A 26069-nucleotide genomic window follows, 5' to 3' on the forward strand; every position below is an offset into this window, starting at 1 on the left:
AAGCAACCCTGCATCCCCCTTGCAAGGACGTGGTAGGCCAAACCAAGCACTTTACTCTCAAGGTTTTCATTGCTCTTATGCTTCCTGGCAGAGACATCTTTCATTAGCAGCCAAAAACTGGTGCAAGGACAGTGCCATCCCTGGGCTTTCTCTCTCCTCCTTGCATCCCTGGGTGTCTGACAGGAGGTTGGTCAGTGAGTGCCTCGGCAGCAGTGAAAGGTGGAAGTAACTTTTGGGAAAACTTTGTGATCCTTAAAGCCATGAGGTTGTTCCAGATGGAACTCACACCCACATAATGCTCAACCTGGCATGTAGTAGAAGAGGGGTGCTCTTATCACTGGGTGTGGGGGGAAAGGTGCCTGTCCTGAGCAGTGTTGCTTTTCCAGTTCCTGGGTGAATAATGATTTCACCAGTAAGTGCTGGCAAGGAGGAGCAGGCCAGAATGGGTGGAAGGCACAGCTGTGTCCTGTGACCCCCCTTACTGTGGGACTATGTTGAGAGGAACTGCCCTACTCAACCACTGTTGGTGCTAGGATGGGGTGGTTCGGGATGCAGCAGGAATACACACAAGGAATGGGGCAGGATTGTGGCTCAGTGTACTGCAGGCCCTGATAGCTGTATTTTGGACTTGACAGGTTGTGTAGCTGAGCTGTATAATTGCTTCACCTGCTGCTTCTGGACAGGCAGAGAAACTGTCCCTTCCTCTTAAATCCCCAAGTTCTCATTTCACACTATAAGCACTGACCAGTGAAAAGACAGAAAACGTCCTCATTTTAGAATGGTTTTGACAGTATTAGCAAGCAGCAATATTTCCTTTGAATATGTTTAGAAGACTCTGAAAACAAGAAAAAATATGACCAAGATGCCTTTTTTAGTATAAAAAAGCCAGTAATTTTAATCATTTCAAAATGACTCTCTACAAGATAAACTGTAATACAGGGTTCTTCTTTGGAAAGCACAAACTATCAACACTACACTTAGAAAAACATTTTCACTTTCTAAGAATATACAGTGAAAAAAATGGACAAGGAAATCCAAAAGAATCCCAAATAACAATAGTACAAAACAGGTTCACACAGATTGCTTTTTGGCATCTGGTTACAGGTTACAAAATCCCAACTGCCCTTTCAGGATGTTACACGAGGCCAAGCCTTGGAGCCCATCCTGAGCCAGCTGGGGTTGTGCTGCCTTCCACTGAGCTTGCAGGAATGTTCTGCACTCTGGAACATTATGGTAGTGAAGAGCAGTCTTCGCTCCAAGACAATACATTAAGGCTGCAGGGTTTCATACATGGCTGAAATGGTTCTGTTACCTAAGACAACAATCCCATTTCAATAAGGCACATGTTCAACTACAAAATGGGAACATCAGGAGTCGGGAAGAAGTGAGAAATGCCTGTTTTCCAGGCGCTACTGATCTCACGACCACGTAGTTACCAGCGATCCGGAGAACACTCTTAACGTGGGACTACCTTCAATTAATGACAGTAGTGTTTCTGCTTTAAAAATGCCAGAATCATCTGGAATTTTCCTGAGCTACTGCTCACTTTGAAGCACAGCTTTTAGGCTGGGGACCACAGGCGAATGGTGCTCTGTGATTTATTTTTAGGGGCTTCACAGAAGGCAATGATCACAAGCTGATACGGGTTTGGGAGCAACCAGCATACATGAAATTTCTAAAGGAGCCTAACACTCTGCTAACAATTTTTGAGGGTCTATGGTAAAGATTACCAGGTGAGACTGTGCGTACTTACTGATGGAACGGTCCCATTAAAACAGGACATCATTTCTGGCAACAGTGTAGTGCAAAAAAGACCAGCACGTATGCTACAGAATTCCAGAAAAAAATCCCAGTAGTTGAATGGAAGTCAGAATTGCAACAGAAGCAATTAATTCCCAGTAATATGTCCTAGAAAATTAAGTGCTATTTCTTCATTAAATTGTATATATGCTATAGAGATGTTTCAATATCCGTTACTTCAAATTAAGCTCTTTTCTTTCCATACGAAATACAATTTGTATGTTAATCCTTCCGAAAGGGATTGGTATTTTGAAACACTGCTCATCCACAGCCTCAAAGATGAGCCCAATGGATCCTGGGATGCCCTCAGGATAACTCTGAGTCCATAAACAATAAGGCTTTCAAGCCTGACTGTTAAATTAAATTGCCAATGCAAGGACGTACAAAGTAAACATGTATGAAATTACATTGCTGGGAATCCATCCACGGTTTTGAAATCCCATGTTGCACAGTTATTAGAAACAGTGAAATCTGAATGCCAAAAGATATTAAATATATACAATTCTGTCTTCCTCCTTTAAAAGTCCTGTTTCCTACATGGCCTAAAAATGCTTTTCTGCCAAATGCTGTATGCCTTGCTTGATATGTTGCTCATTGCAGCTGTGCATCTAAGTTGGTCAGAATGACCAAATGTTTTATGCAACAAAATAATATCAAGAGGAGTTAAACTTCACAGAATTAACCTATAGAAAGTAATTTCAAAGAAGGGAATGGAGTTCTATGAGAACCATTTACACTTGCTTCATGGATTGCTACAAGTAGGTTTCACAACCGAGTCCATGCACCAGCATCAAGATCAAATGAAACAAAAAAGAGTGCAGCATCCAGTTAACAAATATGCTGAGGAAACAGGCTGCATATACAAAAGATATGCACTGTTTACCTGACATGTAATTTTTAAGGTGCTTAATTGATGTTTTAGGGAACGTAGCAACATATACATATATGCTGTATATACGAATCTAAATGTGTATAAGAAACATAATACAGAACCAGACAATATTCCCAGATCCCTGATTTAATTAGACTAACGCACAAGAATGTATTTAAAATACTTAATAAAAAGTATCTAACAAAAGATAATATTTACATAAAAATAGCTCCAGTTTGTCTGCTCAGAAGAGCAGCTTTGCTGCTCACAGATTGGATTCTGCTGGGTTTCATAAGGATGCCATTTGGGCCAGCGAGAGTTTGAACAATTGTGCATGATGGGAGAGCTCTGTTACTCGGTCCACCATCCTCTGCAGGGACGCCGTGTTGGGATAGCTCAAGGCAGCCGCCTTGGTGGCCAGAACGACGCTCTTGAGCAGCTCACACAGCTGGTTGCTGGAGTTCATCACTCGGTTGCACATGTCCTGAGTCGTCATTTGCCTCGCCAGCGTGTCCCCAATGAACACAAGTTTGTGAGCGCTCAGAATGATGAATTTGCTGTGCGCCACGAAGATCCGGGGGGGCTGAGAGCAGTTGACACAACTGAAGAAGGCATCGATGGCGTTTAGGAGGGAGTTGAAGTGAGTCTCGCACTGGTCAGAGTAGAACAAAAGCAGGCGGCTGTCATGGGAGGTCTGGAGGGCTTGCGGAGGCTTCCACTTGGAGATGTCGTTCTCTACTGGCTTTGTGATCTCCTGCTCCAGACGTTGAAACTGATTGATCTGAAAGGAAAAACAAAAAGCTCCCATCAGCAAGTACTCCCGTAAGATGCTGTTATATATTACGATTTCACTTTGTGCCTTGGGACACCCCTGGGTATCCTGCATTGACCTTATGCTAAGTAAGAAGTAACAGTGTGTTTTCTAGGATCGAGTGCTTTGATTACTGTAAATCCAGACATGCAGAGTTCAGAAGGGAGTTCATTTGCATTTAAAAAACCCAACAACTCAAACTCCTGAATTTACAGGCTGTTGCTCATTTGGAGTATTCTGAAATCACAAGTGAGAGAGATGGATTCAAGTGGCAATGACTCCCACACAATCTTTAAAAAGCTGTCATCTCTGTGGATTTTGAGATGAATGCTCTTTAAATCTCACCTCCTCATTGCTTGTACAATTTTATGCCATATGATATGGCAACAACGTATTGAAGAATTAATGAGGGAAAAGTGACAGCCCTCGATCTTGTGAACCTACTTTTTTAGCACTACAAGTGCTGTTCAGCACAATATTTAAGCTGATGGTGTTGATGTTCACTGAGCCAATGTGAAGGTGGCACATGTATTGTGTGGTCCAGTGATTAAGACCTAGATGGCGAGTCAGGAAAGCCAAGTTCATAAGCTGGCTTTGTGACTGACCTGCTGTGAGACATCACAGAAGCTTGCTTCTCTTCCATGGTGAACTTTTAGAGTTTTTAAACTCTTTGCTTTTTATTATCTGTATCCTTTGCACACTGCTAAGGAAGGGCTCCTCCTGCTCTATTTGACCAGTGCTCCTTATGTGTGAGGAATGCTGCATTTCAGGGCAATTATATACTCAGGAGAACATACCTGATGGTGCTCGAGCTCCATTTTGCTCTGCTTGATGATATTTTCTTTCTCCAGAAGCTCCTTCTGTTGCCGTTCAAACTCTTCTTTCCCCTGTTTTGCATAAGATAAGATATTGTTAAATCAAAACTGCTCCTGAGCTGAATGGCTGCTCACAGGTCAAAAAAGAGACTGCTTTGTATTGGCTTTTTCACTGGTAGTGCACCACCAAGAGTACAGAAAACAAAAGGATAGTGTGGCAGAGCAAAAGGCTATAACTATTACAGTTAGTAATAGCTAGTAATCCAACAGTGCTATTTGACAGGAAGTAATCACCCTCAAATATGCATTAGCGTGCCAATCAATTGCTGCTTTCCCACAAGAACCTTCTACAAAAACCACAGACAATTCCTACATGGCCTCGTGCAGGACAAGGCGTTGGGTTTGCCTACCTGCAGGTGGACATAATCGTAGTCATCCATCCAGCTCTTTTCCGAGCCCTCGCTGGTGGCACTGTAAGGGTGCTGGCCTTTGCCCAGGAGCGGGGGAAGGGAGCTGCAGTGGTTCTGTGCTTTTTCTCCATGACGCTGCATCTGAGGACTGTCATACACACTGTCAGGAGCGCTCATTATATTCTCTGGAATGTTTTTGAAATGGGAGCTGCCCAGTGCCTGTTTGAAGAGCAGCTCTGCGTTGACACTGATGGTGGTGGTCAGCTGCTTGGCATCGTCCGGGACTGTCCTTGCAACCATAACGAACCGATCCAGGTCATCGCACTTGTTCTGCACTCTGTTGACAGCCAGGACATTCAAAGACCAGCTGTAGCTGTTCAAGTCATGACTGGTTTGGGTAAGGATCTGGTGAGAGTCCTCCAGCCTTTGCACCTCCCTCCTCATTTTGTTGAGGAGGCTGAACTCAGACAGGCAGGAAGCATTGGCCGCTGCTCCTTTGGCAAACTGGAGGTATCCCAACAGTGACTGCTCTACCTTATCCACAGCAGCGTGAATTTCATTGATGTGTTTCTCCATGTATCCATAGGACCGCCAGTCTGGTGCGATGAAGGCTGTGAGGTGATTGACAGCTGCCTCCACCATCTGCTGGAGGTGATAAAGCTTCTCTATAGCAGTGTCTGGATCGAGGATTAGTCTTTTGTCCTGTGCAGTTGATGCTGAATGAGAAGAGTCTTTTGATGTCGTTGACGATGTGGACATGTTACTCCTCGTGCTTCCTGTGCTGGAGAAAGACAACCTATTCATCCCATCAGTGACATCCTGTAAGCCTTTATTGTCTTGGAGGACTGGTGGTGGCACATCATAGACACCTTCTCTTCCTTCTGCAACGGGACTTTCGCTGAGCCCTGTCTGATGTCCCGGGAATGCCATTCCCCTCGGGGTATCATAAACATCTTTCTCAGGTGCAATTTGCTGCCTAAGAAAATGGTTTTGATGGTTTGTAGGGATGTCATAAACACTCTGTGTCTGTGGCATTCCACCTGGCAATAACAGGCTCTCAGGAGAAAATCTATTTAGTTCTTTTCCAGTCACTTTGGTGATGGGAGGAGGAATATCATATACTCCTTCTGGTTTTACACTGTGGACCACTGGAGATGAAAAATCCTGGAAGTTTTCCCTCAGGGCTGTATCATCTTGGCATGCAGATGGAGGTGCAGCATAGACCTGAATCACGGAAAACAAAACATGAAACCTTTGACTAGAATAGTGAAATGTTTACCATCTTCCACTTGGGATGGAAGATCTGCTACTGACTTTCAAAGAGTCAGCTACTTATCTAAAGTTTGAGAGTCAGTTTTAATATCTCACTTTTTAGCACTCATCTTGATGCAAATTCCCATGAGCAGCAAAATCCAAAAAGGCAGCATGCTGCCACAAAGATAATGTAGGTCTAATCAATTTATAGTTTGTAACCTTAATTTTTTTCAGCGCTTCACTTCACCACCTCTAACAGTTTAAAAACCTACAGAAGTTTTTGAAGTACTGAATCTCCTTTTCCATCAGGATCCTACATAAACCCTTGTCAGAACATGTCTTTGGCCAGGCACAAAAATCCAGGATTTTGTGGAAACAGAGTCATGCTTACCCCTTTGGTGGGTGGTATGTCATACACTCCTAAAGCTTTTGCTTCTCCGATGGGAACTGGAAGTGCAGGCCCCTTAACCGATGTGGGGGGAATGTCATATATCTGAAGAAAGAATAAATTGATTAGAGAAACAAGTCACCTCAGGGAGAGCTCTGCTTATAGATGAATTTTCAGAGTTTCTGTGTTTCCTCTCAGAAAGTTTGAACGTGACCAGAGCTCTTCAGTTGTTTTTTTTTTCATATGGGAGAACATTTTGGATTTGCCTAGAATTTTAGACAGTTAGGAGGAAAGGCACTTTGCTAGGTCCCCTCTGGGCAATGGTATGGACAACCGGTGGAGAGATGGAGTCATGGCTGACTTCCCTCCTGAGAGGTAAATCAGGGTCAGTCAATTACAGAAACCCCTTGGGCTGAACAGGGGAGCACATGTGACCAGAACTGATCACACCCTTACATCCAGAGTGATTGAGTTCCAGGTCCTGCCAGCATCCACTCTACAAGTCTGTGGTCCTGAGGACTGACTGCCAAGGACGAAGATATACTTCAAGCTCAGTGAGATGGTGCAGTCAATAGGTGGCGAAAACAACTCCCTGCATAGCAGCTGTTCATCTAGGCGATAATTTTACCCTTACTGAGTGAATTACTGTCAACTATGCAACAACAAAGTACAGTGAAAAAAATGTTCCCAGGCAGCAAGTTTATTCTGTTTAGATATACTCTTTGATCAAAACAGAGAGAACAAATGGGACTTTTGCATTTGGTGTGCTGCCAAATCTTAGTCAACATCAAATAAAACTTTGAAATACGTCTGTGATCTGTGAATAAGCCACAGCGTCTAATTAAAACATATTTTCTCTCTGAAATGAGAGAACTTGCCTTGCTCATAAAAGTCTGGTAGAAATTCATCACCTTTTGTGCTCTGTGAGCCCTGTTGGCACTCTTATTGGTACCTACCCCTTGGAGAGGGCGAACGGGGGGGATATCGTAGGCATCCTTCTGGTGTTTGGAAGGGAATTCATAAACATAACCTTGTCCTGACCTGACTGGTGTTATTACCTGTGGGTAAAGGAAAAAGAGGAAACGTTAAGTCTCTGAGGATCTTGGCATGTTCTCTCTGTAACTGCACACGGTATAAACAATCCAGCCCTGTTAACATTCATGCTTCATTGGCAATGTCACTAACACCAGTCTGCATACTCTTCTGAGAGCTGAACACCCTAAAATTAGTGTTAGTAGCTTCAAATGCACCATTTTTTTCTTACCAGACCAGCCCTGACATGACTTTGCTAGTGCTCTACACTGCCTTCTATTTGTCAAGCACAGATTCTGTGCAAGTCTGAGCGCTCAGTCCTTTCTTCCCATTGACCTCCCATTAGCACAGACCACAGGAGGTGAGGGCTGCACCACCCACTCGCTGACATCAGGGCTGTGTACACTGATCCTGCTGGGTGTGAGTGTGTCCCCACTCACTGTCAGAGGCTTAGAAAATATGTTTAGGCTCTGGGAATCTGCGCTTTTGCTTGTAGAGATATTTCTCATCTATTCCAGCAGGACTCCGGATGTTATTGTGCTCCACAGCACATCATCCTGGAGAACTGAGTGTGAGTTGTGGCTTTGGAATTTCTTTACACAGAAACACCATGCTTAAACCTTCCTAAGCAGGACATTCAATTTTGCTGTCTCTGCTTGGTTTTTCTGTGTTGGTGGCTAAGAGATGGGAAATGTCAAAGCATTCTTGAAGTATATAATGCAATAACAGCCTCTGAAAACCAAGAAACCTTAGAATTTACATTTTTTGACTTTTGTAAACCATTAACTATCATAATGACTACAAAAAAAATCTGGTGAAAAAATAAATGCCTTAAGTTTTGGACAGCATCTGCATAGCCAAATTTCAGTACGGTGTGGTATAAAAGAAATGTTACCTAACCCCAAAAGGGAACTGGATTTGCAGTGGAAATGCTGACATCTTAACCTCTGCTGGAGCTATTTAGCTCTAAAAAAAAAATAAAAAAACTGTAACCCAAAAGCACAAAATGGCAAATTACATAGGCTCGTATAAGATGTGGCTTTGCATTCAGCTGGGGTAAATTTTATACCAGAGCTACCTACTTCTCCTTAGAAATATATGCCAGAGATACCAACAGCATTTCTACCCAAACTCTCAGTGAGGATCCCGTGGCAGTTTTTGCTGTAAGGAGTCCTTGCCGGATTTCACAGTGAGTTTTTCTTGACTGAGGTGTTCAGGGAAAGCCCCTCATGCTAATCCCCTACCTCTGCTATGTTAACAACACAGGCTTTCCTTCTTTTCACTTGCCTCCTGGATTTGGCTGTGTAGTCTCTGTCCCTGTACCATGAAACAATCACTGGATTCCCCCTCAGGTGGGTGCCTTGCCAGCACAAGTTCTGCTCTGATTCAGTGGGCAGCCCAAGGCAGCACCAGCCCCTGCCCTGACTGCGTGGGCCTTGGGGAAAGGAGGAACAGTCACACCCTGTAGGTGGGGGAAGACCATGGCTTATGCAAGTGCTTTTCCTTGAATTACCATCAGAAGACAGGAACTGGAAGTGATAGTCTCCAGAGTCCTGCCTATGAGAGAACTCCTGTTCAGTTGGGCATGTGGCTAATAGGGCTCACATACCTAGGAGGTTTTTTAAAAGAATCTAAAAATATAACAGTTATGGCAGGCCGTTCCTGTCCCACAGAGTCACCTACTGCATTGTAAAAGGTATCTATGGGCAAAACTTTTAAGGACGTTCTTTCTGAAGTTACTAGAAACTTCCCATAATGGGTCACTCCAGACAGAATTGCTTCCAGGCCACTCTCAAGTAATACTGGGATTATTCCGTTTGCCAGAAAAAAATTTAACTTGTATCAACATCAGTTTTTCATGCTTTTTCTCCCAGTAAGGGCTAGTGACCAGACTAGAATAGTTTGCCATATATATTTTGCATCCTTTTTTTTTTCCACAGCTGTGTACTGCCAGTCAAATGCTTTCTACCCAAGTCAAGAACAGAAGGATTTGGTTTTAAGCCATGTTTACTCAGAGGTTCCTTCCAAGGACTCCAAAATTACAACCATGGAATTGCTTCAATGAGTCATTCAGTGTGCTAAAGTGATCCTCTGGGAGAACTGACAATATAGAGTAAAAACAAAGGGCTGTTTCCTGGGTAGCCCATCTCCACCAGCTCTTCTGCTGCTGTGAACACTGTGGCATTAGGCTGCTTGCTGATATGCTGGGAAACTGTTTCATCAACCCAGAGAAAAGAAACAACAGGGTGTTCATGGCGGGCAGCCAGAGGCCCCACGCAGCGCTGGAAGCAGGAGGAATGGTGCACTGCTGCAGTTTGGCTCTGCTTCACCTGCTGCTTGTTGCCTAGATGGACAATGCAGGACGTGTCAGGCTCCAAAAAGACAGATATTGGTTGCTCAGTGTGACATTTTTGTACCCACTTGCTCAGTTTTGTTCTACACCAGAAAACGAACGACTGAACTCCTTCAGGATGAAAGGAGGCTCAGGGGAGACCTTTTCACCCTCTACAGCTCCCTGAAAGGTGGTTGTAACCACGTGGGGGTTGGTCTCTTCTGTAGGTAATGACTGATAGAACAAGACAGTCTTAACCTGTGTGAGGGGAAGATTAGGTTAGACCACAGAAAAAAATTCTTCACTGAAAGAGTGACTGGGCACAGAATCGTCTGCCCAGGGAAGTGGTGGAGTCACCGCCCCTGGACATTTTTAAAAAAAGACTGGACGTGGCACTCAGTGCCATGGTTTAACTGATGAGGAGGTGTTAGGTCACAGGTTCCGCTTAATGATCTCAAAGGTCTTCTCCAACCTAGTTCGTTCTGTGATTCTGTGAGAAAAGATACCACCACCCTCTTCTTGCTCAGAGAATTGATCTTCTTGAACTAAGTCACAGGCCTCTAATATAAAAAAGGGGGTTGATCCAAGCAGCACAGGTAATAAGGCATAGAATCATATAGGGCTGGAAAAGATCTTTAGGATCACGGGGTCCAACCATAAACCCAGCACTGCCATATTCCTAAGCAGGCACAAGTAAAACCACTTGTTCTTCTTGCAGGTAAACATGGTATTTTGCTTCTGTAACAAGAAGCCCTGGCCACAAAGCAGATGATATCCTTGCACCATGGAGCCTGGAACACGCATGGAAGAAAAGCTTGCTCATGCCCAGTACTTGCAGAGAAATTCTCCCTCAGTTTGCATACAGGAGTTTCATGAAGCTGCAGTTACTCTTGTACCTCATCTTTAGAGGCCTTTCCCACTCTTCAAAAAATCCTGACATATCAGATGCCATATGAAAGATTTACAGTACTACAAGGCTGCTGGTTTTATTTGCTGTGCTGTGACACAATCCGAAAAAGCTACACTAAAGCTAGATGGACCACACAAAGGAAGCCAGTTTCACTCAGCACTGCAGGACTTTTTATATCATCTACACACTTTTGCTGTTTCCTGAAGCAGTGGTCAAGCAGTGTCACTCCTTTATTTGGCTGAAACAAAACCCTGCTCTGGGGGTGTCTAGCTACTGCCAAAGAAAGTGAGAGGCTAAAGCACAAAATGCTTGATTATGGGTATTAATGAGTAAGTCTGCCTGCAAGTGCAACTGTGGACAGAAGACCTGTGCTGTCTGCAGGGCTGTGTTTAGCACTCTACTTGTGGTGGCATTTATTTTCCAAATAGAAATGCATCAGATGCTTTTATGTTTGCTCCTCTTTAGGCTTTCCAAAAAGATATATGAAAGGCAGAAAATATGACTTTAAGAAATCCAGCAACGACCAAAGTTTGCTGAGAACATGAAAGACAGCTTTTTTCTCCCAGTGACTTGAGTATATTTTCCTGCATGGAGCATTATTATCCAGTAACAACATGTCATGAGCAATTTCACAAGATGATAATCTGCTCTGCACTGAGTAAAAGAATGTTTCCTGTTGTACCTCCCCTCCTCTTTCCAGCTTTTCATTAAGCTAAAAATGCTCTAGACTGCTTATTCCTGGTCAATTCAGAATAGAAGCAGCTCATCACCAAAGTTTATCTTGAATAAGGATTTTTTAACAGTAATTACAAGAATGCTCATACTTGACAAAGGGAAAACGTAGGGCAATTGTTCTTACTCTCATGACCTCACATGGGACATCAGGAGATGGGGTTGTGCTGCTTCTTCTGTCTGAGGAAGAGAGGGGTAGCCAGGCAGATGAAGTATGAAAGATACCAAACCCAGTCAGAAGTAAATTTTGATTTTGGGTATTTACCCATAAATATATTAAATTAACTTGCTGCTTCTGAATAGGATGCTCAGCCCTCCCAGTGCATTGTTGAAAAATTTTTTATGGTTTTATTTTTGATGGTAGTTTACTTTTGAAGATGAATTCAGAAGGAAGGAGGTGACTGCAAAGACCATCTTCTAGAACAGGGATAGCAGCCCTGTCTGGCACTCACAAATTTATTTTCTAACAAATGTCATTGCACTTCATACCTCACGAGGATTATTTTTCCTTTTACCTCTTCTCTTTTAAGAGTGCCTGTGGTCATCCAAATATAAAAAAATAATCCTGCATTTCAAACCAGCAATTTTCCTTGTTTACGTGTTAAAGGAAACAGATGGTGTTCCCACAAACTATCTAGCCCAACATTCTCAAAACATTGTTAACCACTTAATCCGTGCAGAGCAACTAACAGGGACCAGCTTTGGCTCTGGTGAAACATGTAATGAGCCTTCAAACTTTCAGTACTACAAAACAAAGACAACTGAGCAGAAAGTTTGTTCTATTCTTGCTGAAGACCACGCTCTTCCAAAAGCAATTACTTGGGCCTTTTCCATGCCAATGGCATGTCCTTAACCAAGAAAAAAAGAGCTGAATGTGCATGTACTTAACAAAATATCCAATCCTGTGGTTCATTAAATCCCGCTTTCCTAAATATAGGGGGGTAAAACCAACATTCTGTTCCTTCCAGGATTAAAATGCATGTTAGGCTGCAACAGAGAACATTCCTAACTAGGGCAACAAGAAGACCATTCTCATGCTTACAGCAGATACACAACACTGTAGTTTACATTGTTTCACAAGGACAAAGAGCAAATAAACCTACTGAAGCAAACAAAATTACTGTGAATTTATAGTGGCACCGTGAAGGGCGGAATTTGGCCTGCTCTCATGAACTGCAATTCCTGATACGAGGATTGATGGGAAACAAGTGAGTTTTACAGGTGACAGAACTGATCAGAGGTATGTTGCACCTCTGCAACACCTTGCCCCACCCAAAACACAGGCAGAGGGGAGATAAAAGGCCAGCTTGGTATTTCCTAGTATGGCTTTCAACTCCAAGGGTGCACTGATGCCTGCTGTTTTTTAAATAGATTTTAAACAGTGCGTTTTGAAGGTGGGAAAAAAGGGGCATGTGTTTTAAATCAGGACAAAGAACTGCATTAAAGCATATTTCACCCCATGATGCTCTCCTCTTCATCCCACGGGCAGGGCTCAGCAGCTGATGAGCTACTGCCATGCACTGCTTACCCTGGGAAGAGCTCTGCCCTGGAGGAGGCCAAGTGGTGCTGCATGAAAGGGGGCTGGCATAAAGCCTGAATGTGGGAAAAATGAATCAAAGTGTAAGGGAAAAAAATAAAAGTCATGTCTGTTTACTGTTGCAAATTATTTCTTTAAATTTACTATGAAGCTCTAATTGTTGAAATTCTGTTGCTGAGCCCCTTAAGTGGATATGTAACAGCCACCTGGGCTCTCTTAGGCCTGCAACAAGTATAAAATAGACAAAGAGAATATAGGGAAATATCAGAGAGAATTAAGGGGAAAAATTCTCTGTTCTCTTGAACTCCTAGACTTGTGCAAGGCAGTGGCAGGAGCCATTGAATGATGTCAGATCAGACCTCTTGGCCCTTCTTTCTGTTCTGCTGCATGTACTTAGTTAGCCATGTCTGTCTCTCTAAATGTTTTAAGGGATTTTTTTTTCCCTTGGGAAAGGTTCAGTGGCTGAGCTGAACTGCAGTAAGGTTAGGCTGAAAAACAGTGTCTCTAAGGTAGTTTGGGTATTTGAAAGAACCTGGCTAGCTGGATAAAACTCCTGTCATTTTTACAAAAAGCACAGTGTTTCCACTCCTGTCTTCTGCAAACAGGATTTCCAGTGACTGATAATAAATTTCCTGACAGTAATACCTACTGTATCACTTTCTGTTGCCTGCTCTGAAAAAAACAAGCAATGATGTTTTTATGTATCTATTTGCTGTATACAGTAACACACAGTATATTTCCCTGCGGCCAACAAGATTGGAGTTTCACATGTGCTAGGGATATTCGTATCAATGTTTGGGTTTGTAAGTTGCTATAGGTCTTAGATTATGAACTCATAACACTTTATTTTAATCCAAATAATGTATGAACATTGGGCCACTATAAAATGTTCTGGTAGTATTTTCTGCCAAGACAGAGCTGTTGGAGAGCTTTGATCATGTCTCACAAGCTGGAAGAGAGGGGAGGAAGTCTGTAGAGGCATTTCTTCTGATGCACTGGACTTGTAGCTCAGCTATGAGTTGTGTCCAGTGCTCAGGCCCAGCTGTCTCTGCCAGGCAAGAGGCAATTGACAGAAAGGACTGTACTGGTTTTCTGGGCTGAGCGAGTTACGAGCCATAGAGCACAGCAGAAAGAAACGCGGCACCAGGGCGCATTGTGACACCTCTGCTTGTCTTTCAGTGGGTGTTCATCACTGAGATTTCTTAGAATATTCAGATGTGTGAAGATAAGAACACATGACAAATACTACCCTGGTACAGAACTGATGTATTTCTTGATGCTGCTTTCGTCTTCGAAAAACCGGCTCATTTTCTCTTGCACTTTATCTCCATTTGCTGTCCAAGACATACACCTATGAAGATTCTGCTGTAAATGCTCTCAAAAGCTAAAGCCGGTCCAGGTGCCACTTATTCATGGTGTATTAAATTAAAAATGCTTAACTTTGTGGGCTCAGACATTTAAACAGAAACTTTTAAATGTGCCTATGAAGTGCCTCATCAGTAGATGCCCAGTGTTAAAAAAGGCCCCTGTGGTACTATCACGTAAAGAATAGCATGTAATGAAAATGGGTGTTACAATTTTGAGGTTGTATTATTTCAACAAGACTTATACAAGTTTTGGGTTGAGAGTCTTGAAGATATAGAGTAGGAGTTGGGAAACAAATTTAGGTTAAAAAAATGTGACATCACAAGCTGGCCTGGATTCAAACCCTCACTGCTGATGAAAAGGGTACAGCCAACTGCTTTCAACCCAACTGCTGGCCTAATCCTGATTTTTTAACTTCCAGTGTGACCTCTTCCATTAATCAGTACACAAAAGCAGGGTCATTACACTATTTTTTCAGTTTTGTATTTTTCCTATATGTGAAGTGCAGGTTTATTGTCTTCCCAAACATTTAAAAAAAAAAAATCTGTGGAGTTATATAAATGTTCTAAGCTCTGATTCATATAAAACAAAATGGCTGTATAAAGTGTGGCAGAATAGAGCTCAGCTTGCATTAGCTGTAACTTTATATGATAGTGTTGAATTTTTTCTCCCTGATGTTCATGATTGCAAACTAAATGCAGATAAAAAGGTCTGCATCTCCAGATCTCACCTAATGAGCTGTACAAAGCACAAAAAAAGTTCAACAGCTTTGTCACTGGCGAGATTTGACTGGGTATTTTTTTTTCTTTATTTTATGATGCTTTCGTGACATGATCCTGCTCCCTCTCACATCAGCTCTAGGGCTTGCTGCCAGTTGTGTTATGAGCAACATTTCTGCTTGCTTCAGTGGAACAGGCTTGGGGTAGGCTGGCCTTGAATTGCAAGGCTGACTGGGAAGGGGTATTTCCAAGATTCTGGTGAGAGTCATTCTTGCTTACAAAATGTAATTAAAGACAGTCAAACCAACACTTCTGAGAATGTCCCAGTTTTGAGAAGAGAGGAAGAAAACAAGAGAGATGAGCAAATCATACTATTACTATTAAATTATCAGCATTTTTAAGAGGAGTGTGAAGAGGATAGTTGTCCAACATTCTTGGTAAGAGTTCTACCAGTGTCATGTCATCTCCATGACAATTACTCATATTTAGGCAGACACAGACATCATCATTTTTGCATGCACTGGCCAACAGAGCTAAAAAGCTGATGTGTTACAGGACTGGTGATAGAACAGGCATAGACTCTGAAATAATGCCTATGGATGGGTCTTACAGAGAAAGAATCCCCCCAGTTATTGTGTGATAAGTTTATTGGAGAAACATGCGTGTCTGCTAAAGCATTCTCTGGAAAACTGCGATTAAATCTGAGCTGCACTTTTGATAAATAAAAAGTATGTGGCAAAACTCAGCACCTCAGCATTCGGGTCTCTTGTCCGTGATAAAAAGGAGTATCTTGCTTTGGCCACCCCAGTCTGTCTAGTCTCCCCACTTTAAAAAGGTTGTCACATGAAGAACCAGTTGCAAACCAGTGCTTGTTTTCTGTGCTGGTAATACTATGACTGTCTCTTTTCAAAGACAGAAGCCCTAATTTAGGGCAAGTTTGGCAGAGGAGAGGAAATAGAGAAAAAGGATGAGGTGTTAAGACAGAGGTAGGACAGAGAGTGTCTTGCTGTGAATGACATGAAATCCTAAAGGCTCACAAACAGAAACCAGTTTGATTCAGTTCATAGAAATAATTCTAATTCTTTTGAGGTGTTTCATCTTTTTTCTGTTATTTCTTTCCTCCTATATTGAATTTCTAGACTGGGGGGGAGGGGAGAAGTTTCATTTGGGAATTGTTATAACAGGGTATTTCCATGACTTCTTGTTTCCCTTAAGACATTTCTCAGAACAGATCCTTCCCTGTCAACAATTTCAGTTCTTGTGAATCGGCATTTCCCAGTGGGCAAAAATATGGTTGAGATGAAGCATTGCCAGAGAGTTTCAATTCCACAAGAGTGTTCTCAGAGGTAAACTTGGGCAGAAACAATGGAAGTGCCCCTAAATCATTTAAACTGGGAACTACACTACACTACTCTGAGAGAGAGAGGCAAATAAAAACTTCCATGAGGAAGAAGCTTGATTTAATTTGATTTGATTTGATTTGATTTGTAGAGGTTCTCTGGCTCACAAGCTGTATTGGCTCCATTTCTGTATGGGTATCTCAGGGCAGCTGTACAGACAAGTGCTTCTAGTAAGTGGTGTTTAGATTAGCACAGCTTGCTTTGGCAAGTTCATGTAAGGCATGGACACCTTTTAAACAGATATAAACTCCATCCTGAATTGTTTGTTGCATCTGTATAATAATTATACCAGACCTCTCATTGTGCCTATGTAAAAGTTGTGAGGATAAGACCCATTGGGAATATATTGCCATCTTTTAAGGATTAGGGATGGACTGTTCCTGTCTCCTAGGAACTTAACTACCTTAATTTCACTTTGCTCCCATTTTAACAGTCTGTTTGGGGAACAAGATTAATTTAGATTCATGTTAAAAAAAAAAAAAAAAGAAAAAGGAAAAAAAATGCTATACTGCCACTGCTATATAAAAAAGAAAAATTGAAATGTTTCATGCAAACACATGGAATGATGATATTCTGATGCTAATTAGTCGTCCTCCAAATCAAAACATCTAAAAAATCATAGAATGCCTGCCAAGACTTTAGATTTTACTGGAACTGTATTTTCTGAAGGCCAGCAACCTGTCTTTATCTACCCATTTCCTATCTCCAGAAACCACACTTCCTCCTTATGATGAGATTCACTTTCTGAATAATCAGTTTCCCACTCATGTGGAATTTTTTTTCTAAAATGCTCTGCTGCTATGCTTAGTTTTCAGTACTTAAAGGGCAATTTAGATAACCCGAATTTGATGTTTTGTTTCAGACATAGCCAAAGGTTCAGTTAGGTCTCCAACCACCAAGAAAGAGCCCATAAGCTTGCATTTTTATTTTATTATTGCTATTACTATTGCTTTACTATTTTTAGCAAAGGTTTGATCCTGTGTTGTGCAGACGGCTTTGTGTCCCTGGAGACCTCTGTTATTGGATGAGATTGCAGGACTTGCCCTTTTTTCTGATACTCCAAGGGAAAAATGCAGGCCTCTGGTCTACAAATAGAACTGGTGAAAAAGAGCCCTGTGCTCAGGGAGGAACAGGGAGTAATGCTGAGCTCATATATTTGCTCAGCCCAATAAAATGCAGTCTTTTTCTCAAAATACTTCTCTGCAAATCACTTCAGTGACTAACTACTGCTTACTCTGCCTTGTGGATGAGGAATTAACTGCACTGACTTTTTATCAGTAAAATAGTTGTTCTCCTATTAATGTCACATGGAAAGTTACAAGTGAAACTCCTGAGCCTAAGAAAACGGCTGTGTGCTGTCTTAACCACTGAGCTTGCATTTAATTTGAGATATTTTCATCCTTTAGAGCACACTTTGTGAAAGCGAGCTCTGAGTGTTGAGGTATGTGTTAACCATTCCTTCTGCACTCAGCAAACTTCCTGTGTGTTCAGCACTTTTAACACTGAAGCAATATTTTGTTACGAGGGATACAAATCCCCAAAAGCAGAGTTTGTAATGTGAAAGCAGAAGAAAAGAGGGACTATATGATCACTGTTTGGGCCATTTATGGAAACGCCATCACAGGAAGCTCTGGTATTTCAGGCCTGAGGGTAAATGGGGACATTATTTTGGAATGTAAATACATTTTACCAACAAACTGCAAAACACTAGATATGATCCCATTCTTTCTGATAACAAAATAATGTCACACAACTCTTTCCTGTGCTCAATATCTTTCTCTTCTTACTTCATAAATGTGAAAATGGGCAAGGAAAAGAAGACAGTAATGTAAAAGCAGGCTTATTTCTGGAACAAACATTATAAAGACCCATTTGTTTCTTCCCAATTAGGACAGTACTTGTGTAATTGGAAGGAAAAATGTCATAATGTGGCTAATTGGCTCCTGCTACTGAAGTCTGTGCCAGAATTGTCAGGGTGGTGCTGCTTGTGGGGTGGTGCTTCTACTTTCTCGTGCATTGAACCAGCATGACTCTTCAATAAGAACCAGGGAACAAGGTCCATTCCCACAGCCATGGTTCACCCAAATCTCCTGCTGAAGGCAGTGACCTCTGGATAAAGGCACAGATAGTAGGATGGCAGGGTGTGAAGCCCTTGATTTGCCAAGGACATGTTTATACTTGGAAATAGGCCAGGGGTGAAGACGACTTCCTTCCCTATTCCGCTCCATCCACTTTTAAAAGATGGATAAATCTGAGTGTTTCCTGAATTGCAGCGTTCCAGTTCTAGCAGACCAACAAACAAAAAAGGTGGTTTGTTCCAAGCTGGCATTAACCTCTATTTGTCTGAGTTGGTCTGTGCCTTGTGGGAGCTGTAGTTCAGGGCTGGTAACTCCCACAGTGCAGTCTCCTCCCTGGTCAAACATGAGTCTCATTCTGTTTTGTGCAGAGTTTCTGTGATCAACAGTTCTCCTAAGAGCTACTGGTTCCTACAGAAAGCTGTCTTCCAACAAGGAAATAATTCCCTGAAATTTTTGACCAATGCTATTTTCAGGATGGCAGGAACAGCACAACAGATCAGCAAGGGGAAACACTGAACCAGAAAATGAGTGTTTAAATTATGGTAGTGACTTTTTTTTCATGTGTAGCTTTCCCTACTTCAAAGCTTAGGTGTGAACCAATGATTAATCACAGATGCAAAAGAATCTTTGCTTTGACATCAAAGGATGTTGTCAAAGCAATCTGTACAGAATGAGCTCACTCATAATTAATGCACACAGTTTGCAGGTGAGGTGCAAAAGCACCACTCAAGACCATGCAATATTCTGCAAAAAGGATAAAATCCAGGCTTCCTGAGTGTCAGATTTGTCTGAAGGTTCTTTCTCTTTGCTGGCTGCAGCAACAGAGAGTAAGTTCCAAGGCAGAGCACAGAAAGAGGGAATAAATTCTAAGATACTGCTTTCACCTCTTTACACTCCTCAGATGCTCTCCACACTTTGGGGTGGAACTGTTTTGTGACTGAACTTGCAGCAGAGCTACAAAAGCCTGGGGCTAACCAAGGCTAATTTTAAAGCACCCTTCCTTATCTCTATCATTGGTAGAGTGAGTTCTAGAAGGTGCTATTTTTATTTGATACAGCTCTGTTCTCAGAAACCAGTTTGGCCAGAATCAATTAATCACAGTAATTACCTGCCTCAGGACTCCTTTTTGACTCGCTCTGCCTTGCTGGCTAAGGAGATGCCTTACCTCAGCACAGCTTAATAACATGCCTGCTGTTGATTTACTGCTGCTCAAGGCTAGACAATTCCTGCCTGACAGCAGCTCCTCAGCCCTGCCTGCAAAACCTGTATGGCAGCCAAGCCACACGTTTGCACAAGGGGAGCAAGCAGACGCGTGCAGAAATGGATAGCACAGAAACTGCTGCTGGTCCTCCTTACAGTGGAGTCCAGAGGACACAGTTTTCTTCTCTAGCTCCTGCCATGGGAAGGGAGAAGACTTGCATACAGCAAGAACTTGCAGCAGAACTCTACAACATCCTTAAGATTACCAAAATACACAGCTTGCTGACTTGCTGATTCTGCTGATGGAAGGAGGCAGAGTGGGTCATTTAAGCATTTGAAGCAGGTGTCACAAGTCTGGGGAAAGATATTATTCATTTTGGAAGACAAAGCAGAGAGACCCCAAATCAAATCTTCAAGATGCCCAACTTTTCTGAATGTTAAGGATTGTTTTTACTGATCCCTAGAGGAAGAGGATTTGGAGGGCAGACTGTTTCCTCATACAAAGGAGACAAGTGCTAAAGTGCTACCCTTTAATTAGGCTTTTCTTTGACAAAGGCATTAGCAGAGAGTTGCAGCTGTAGCTGTAAAAAAGCAGCTTTGCAAGAACGGGATGGTAAAAAATGGAGCAGTTTTACCTCGGACACCTCCTTCACTAGTAAGTTGTCTCTTGCCTGCCAAAGTTTCAATCCCAGTGGGCTCCTTTTACTGTAGAACTGAGCAATTCCAAGGAGCAACAGATATATCTACCCCTGATCAAAGTAGGATGCTGCCATGAGATTTGCCAGCCAGTGAACACTGAGACTAAGGACTCTTAGGCTAAATAAATTTAAGTCAGGATTACAGCAAGTAGCCAGTTTTGGCTAGGGCTAAGCAGATTGGCATTTACTTTGAGGATGAAATGCTTTATAAACGTGCATGCTTAGTTATTTTACAGTGAGCAGCATAGCTGGCCTTTCATGGGTTGCAAGGAATTAAATGAAAACAAGTCACAACTCCAACAAATAGATTATTTTCTAAAGGTAACTTGAATTCAGAAAAATTCATAATCAAGGTTGCTGAAAAAATTTCCAAGCAGAAACTTGGTGAAAACAGGTGCTTTATAACTTCTGATTTTTTGTATCTCCAAGATCTTTGCACTTAGACTAAAACAAAGATTCAGTCTCTTAGTGTTTCAAGGGTTTTGACACAGTCCTAGTAGCCAACAGGTCTATGCAGAATGTCCTGTTATTTTCATTGGAGCTGGAGAGAGTGGGAGGAGGGACGAGAAACCTCTAATCAGTCGGAAAATTCTTTCTGTGTGGAGTAGAGACACACATTCATTATGCTAAGCAAACGATCCTAGTAGTGTTTAGGCAAGGCAGGTACTAAAATGAAGGTACATAGTGCTCATTCCAAACTAACACCTTGGGCTTTCCAAGACCTTGGTGCAGATCTGCTGTCTGGTGCATCCCCTGTGCCCGAGCTGGATAGCTGAGGCACCTCTGAACAGTGCTGTAAAATGTTTCCTACAGCCATACCCTAGAATGAGATCTCTTCTGTGCTGCCCCATCAACAGGCTATTTACCAGGCACTCACTGACTGCCTTGGAGGGTATCCACTGTGGAGAGAAACAATACTGTCCCTGGAAAAGATTTCAATGTATGTAGTCTGTATGGAAAGAAGAAAATGAGAGAAAATACATGGGACTTATCAAGAAAACCCACATAATTGCTCCAACAAAGCACCTATCTCTGCCTGTGCAGCAAGTGTAATATTCTTGTATTATCTTCCTGCACAGCCTATAAAGCATAACTAAGGAAAAGCTGAGCAAGCAAACCTCTTTATGAATTGACTTGGAATGGTTTCACAGACCTTTCTCTCTTGCTCAGAAGGCAAAAAATCCATTTATTCTTATCAAGGAAAATGAAATTATAACAAGGAAATAGAAGCATTAGAAAATGTCTTCCAAAGGCTTGATATGAAAAAGGCTGACTTGTGGGTGATGTGGGAGAAAAACACAAAACAGATGGTCTTGCCAATCTAAATTAGATGAAAGTTTAAACCAGTAAAGAACTTCCTGAGAGAGCCATCATCCGCTCACATAAATTGGATATTAATGCTGTGCTTTAGGCTCTAAAGGTAAGGGGGATGCTGATGTCTGGAGCTGTTGAACCGGGAATGGAGGGACTAAGAGAATTATTTTTTGGCTTTGTAATACTTCCTTCCTTAGGTATCTTCCTTAATCCTTTTCAGTCACCAGGGTACCTGGCAGGTATCCTGTGAAGGTAAAATGAGGGAGTGACAGAAGATGGGGAGAACTTAAGAAGAACAGCAGGAATAAGGGGGGACCCACATAATGCAATAATGCAGTAATGGCTGCATCAGGGAGCTGCTGCAGCTCTCACTTTCAACCAAGACATTTAACTGTAGATAAACATCAAGTGCACTCTTAAAAGGTTTAGGTTAAATACTAAAACATCTCTCATTATCATCATCCTCTTGTTTCCTCGCTCTCACAAGTATGGCCCTTGTCACATCAATCATTGATTCCTCTTTGTAGTTTAGACCCACTGGGACTGTTCCAGCAAGACAGTACATAATTTCTAATTAAACAAAAATTACTTGGGCAGATGATGTAACTGTTCATTAACAAGTGTGAGAGTTCATCTTGCTGCAGCAGCTCTTTGAACATACAATCTGAGAGTGCCATAGGCCAAATGTGCTTCAGCCTGGGAGGAACCAGAATCACATCCTTCTCTCAGCACAGGTGAGCTGCTTTGGAGCTATGAAGTAAAAGCAAATGCACACACCTTGTTAGTCACAGCTGGACCATCAATGCACCTCTGCATGGAGGGTGGCACCTGGTAAATGTCTTGTCCCAGCAGACCATGACCAGTGGGTATCTGGTAAATCCCGTGATTGTGGTGGGAAGGCGGCACTTGGTAGACGGGGTCCCGTGCTGAGGCGTGTGAGCTCGGCACTTGGTAGATCTTGTGGTGGCTGAGGGGCTGATTCACCACTCCTGAGCTGGGCATATCCTGGCCAGGAGGACTCTCCTGCACCACGGGGCCTATCAGGAGTTTCACACGGTTGCCAGGGACGATGCCTTGCCGGCCGTGCAAGGAGCAGAGCCACCATCCCTCCAGCCCCTCGGTGTTCTGCTCTATCACCGTCAGGATGTCTCCCTTGCGGAAGGCCAACTCCTCTGCACATTCGGGGACGTTGTCGTACAGGGCTCTTGCCATAAGATTCTGTGGAGAAACAAAGGCAAGAATGGCAAATCAACAAACAAGCCAGAATTTTTTTGTATCTCCAAGCTCACATTCTAAGTGATAAGAAATAAGAACTGAATTTGAAAAAGAAGTGTGCGTGAAATCAAAATAACATGGAAAACCACACAGCACAGGATTCCTCTGTCCCAAGTTGGCAAAATGAGAGGTTTATGCATTAGCAACACTGCTAGTGAGAAATTTTCCAGCAACAGTGGGTCAGACAGAAGCTCTTTATATGGCCTAGTCACCTGAACAGACAGAAAGTCAGGAGCGTTCTGCTCCTGGCACTGAGGTGCTCTTCCTGTGAATGAGGGGCTTGTACCTTCATCTCTTGACACTGATTTCCCTACAAATGTGCTCTGTGTACTGCTACAGCCGGCTAGCAGCCATTAAAAATAAACCTGAACAAGACTCATAAGGAGTGAGTAATCCAGACTAGTTTTTCCCAAACATTTTTACATTTGTGTGGTCCCAAAAGACTTTCCATGGAGGTGCAGATTCCACTAGTGTAACGACGGCGGCCTGGCTTTTTTTAGCTGACACCTGCAGGTGCCTTGAAGTGATGGATCTCTAGACCACCTGGTAAGAAAAACTATCGAAAATACAAGTTGACAAAACATCAGAGGTTTTGAGCTACAATGCTCATCTTTGCGTGTAGCTTTGTGCCTTCTCACTCTCTGCAAACCTCTTCAGGGGCACAGTACAGCATAGGAGTAGATTAATAGGTAAAACACTTTCTCCCCTGCTGCCTCAAAACCCCCACCACGAAAAACCCTCCAAAACAACTTCAAAGAACATGGTTCCCCTGAGTTCCACCTTCTGTAGATAGATCTTAAAGAGAAAAACACAATTTTAAACAATAATGTGCCCAGTGACCCCAAGTGGGGTCACGCCAGGGCCATGAGGAAAGCAGTGCCCATCTCTGTGGGCCAAAGCATGTAAGAATGTAGGTATCAACCAGCACCATAAAGAGCCTCTGTGTGGAACTTAAGGGGAGTCTTAGGGCAGCCAAGGAGCATCTTTGACTTGTGTCAACATAGTTTAAGCACTCTTAGATGCATTTTGCTTGATTATGTCAAGTGGAGCAGTACCATTAACACAAGGAACTTCACACAGCTCTACCCCCAAGCATTTGCCCGGGGTTTCAGGCAGGCTTTGCAGCTTGCCCTGACTTCTGTTCTGTTGGGGTTCTACTCCCAGCAGTACCTCTGCTATGAAGTTTTAAGCCAGCTCTGAGCTGATGTAAGATTGTTGGCTGTGATGTGTAACTAATAAGTACCTCCTCCTCTCACAGATTGAACTACCTCTCTTTCCTCTTTCTTTGCAGGCCTCTGTGGCACATCCAGTTCTGAGTAACTGGCCAAGGTATTCAACAGAAAGCAGGCAGGCTGTCTGCACTAACATTCTTGGATCCCTCAAAAAGGCCATGAAGATTTAATTTCTTGGCTCCAGTGATATTTCCAGATGTGTTGGAAACAACTGCTCCATGACTGCCTGATTTTCAGTGAAGGCGGTCAGCAGAGGTAGTTATAATCTAATTGTAAGCACTTGACAAAATATACAGAGCCCTGGATCTGGAGTGTTCAAGCTGAAATATTTGGATGCAGTACACAAACTGAAATGGTGCTAATCCACCAAAAGGATATGCAGCTGTCTTAATGATTTATCTTTCCTATGTCAAAGGCATAGCGTCAAGTACAGTTTAGTGTTTTTAGCTGTCATATTTGTCCTCCTCCCTGGACATATCAGAACTTTTTTTTAATCATCCCTCACTTGTTATATCTTTCCCTGTTGTCACACTGATGCTTTCCCATCATTCCTGTACTTCCTCAGGACAGAGACTTTAATTTGACCTTGCTCTGTGTAGCAGGCTGTGTGCAGGGCTGACTGGTGGCTGGAAGGAGGCTAAGCTCAGATGTCACATAAAAGGTAGGTGAACTTGCATTTCCCAAGACATGCAGTTGAAATGTGGTGCACGAGATCAGTTTCCTCTTCTCTGAATGGGAGATCAGCTTTCAAATGTATGAGAAACACTGGCTTTGCCTTTCATCAGCATCATTAGTGAGGTCTGTATAAATGAAGCTTTGGCTCGGAAAAGCAGAATTGCCATTTTGAACTCCCATGTAAACAGCAGCACTGGGGCCCACCATTCCCTCTGATGTACGACTACTCAGCTCATCAGTCAACAACACTAAGATATCAGAATATAGATAAAGCAGGGAGCAATTTTTGTTCGTGCCTTGGCAGGACTGTAGAACAGTTATTTAAGCATGTTCAAAACCAATGGTCTCTTCTGGAGCACTACCTCTATGCTCTTGCTGTGTCAACCAGGCTGCTTACGAAGTCCATGAAGCTCAGAAAACAAAAGCCCCTGCCTAATCTGAATATTCAAGTTAATCTCTCAGCATTCCACACTTCTTTCTAGCTTGTCTTTCACAGGGGAAATCTACTAATGGGACTAGAGCCTGTGCAACTTAAAGACAACTTTCACAGAGGAGCTGTTTAAAGGAGGAAGATTACAGCTGGGTGGGGGAGGCACAAATCAAGCAGGCTAAATCGATGATAAATGCGTATTCTTCTATACTTTGGTGTTTAAAGGTATTTGAAAAGCTTGATTAGCTTCTACAGCAAAGCAATTCTCAGACCAAAGCTGAAACGGCGGTAGAATTAGAGCAGCAGAAAGTTCCCATGTGAATTTTTTTTTTCCAGCTGCTCATTATCTCTGTCCCAATGACCTTCTCACCACCTGGCATGCAGCATGTTAACACTGTCTGGATGTGCTTCAAGAACTTCTTTGCTGCAAACAGCTTCAGCTTCTCATTGTCGGTGTTAACTCAGGCACCAGTATGTGAATTATACTAATTGGTTGCCACTTGTTTCACAGCCATTTCCCCAAGGCCTTTTAAATAGCCCAGAGCCATGCCACTACCACCAGTCTCTGATGGAGCAGTGAAGCAGGAAAAATATTCCTCCAAATAAGCACTGGGACTAGAAACACTAAGCCTGTTGCTTAGTGCCAGCAGCAAAGGCACTGCTCCTGCTAAGCAAACCTTCTGTGTTTTCCCTGACTTCATTCTTCCTACACAGGACTGCTTAGTATGAGCTGCAGAAACGGAGTCACAGTCACTTTCATGAGTCAGCACAATCAGCCTTGAGAAAGATGA

The 26069-nt window shown here is 42.7% G+C and overlaps 1 protein-coding gene across 3 annotated transcripts in view; it reads right to left on the bottom strand.

Annotated features, from left to right (window-relative positions):
- Positions 1-884: 884 nt before the first annotated feature.
- NEDD9 (neural precursor cell expressed, developmentally down-regulated 9) overlaps positions 885-26069 on the bottom strand; it is a 38781-nt gene continuing 13596 nt past the window's right edge. For all 3 annotated transcript variants that reach the window (XM_063402516.1, XM_063402532.1, XM_063402524.1), the window contains 6 exons: positions 22444-22884; positions 7306-7407; positions 6353-6454; positions 4708-5931; positions 4280-4369; positions 885-3452 (listed from right to left, as the gene is read on the bottom strand). In XM_063402516.1, the coding sequence (XP_063258586.1) occupies positions 2961-3452; positions 4280-4369; positions 4708-5931; positions 6353-6454; positions 7306-7407; positions 22444-22884 (2451 nt within the window). In that variant the 3' untranslated portion in view covers positions 885-2960. The remainder of the gene's footprint in view (positions 3453-4279; positions 4370-4707; positions 5932-6352; positions 6455-7305; positions 7408-22443; positions 22885-26069) is intronic.

This window comes from Prinia subflava, chromosome 1 (assembly GCF_021018805.1).
Source record: "Prinia subflava isolate CZ2003 ecotype Zambia chromosome 1, Cam_Psub_1.2, whole genome shotgun sequence".
NCBI classification, from domain to species: Eukaryota; Metazoa; Chordata; class Aves; order Passeriformes; family Cisticolidae; genus Prinia; species Prinia subflava.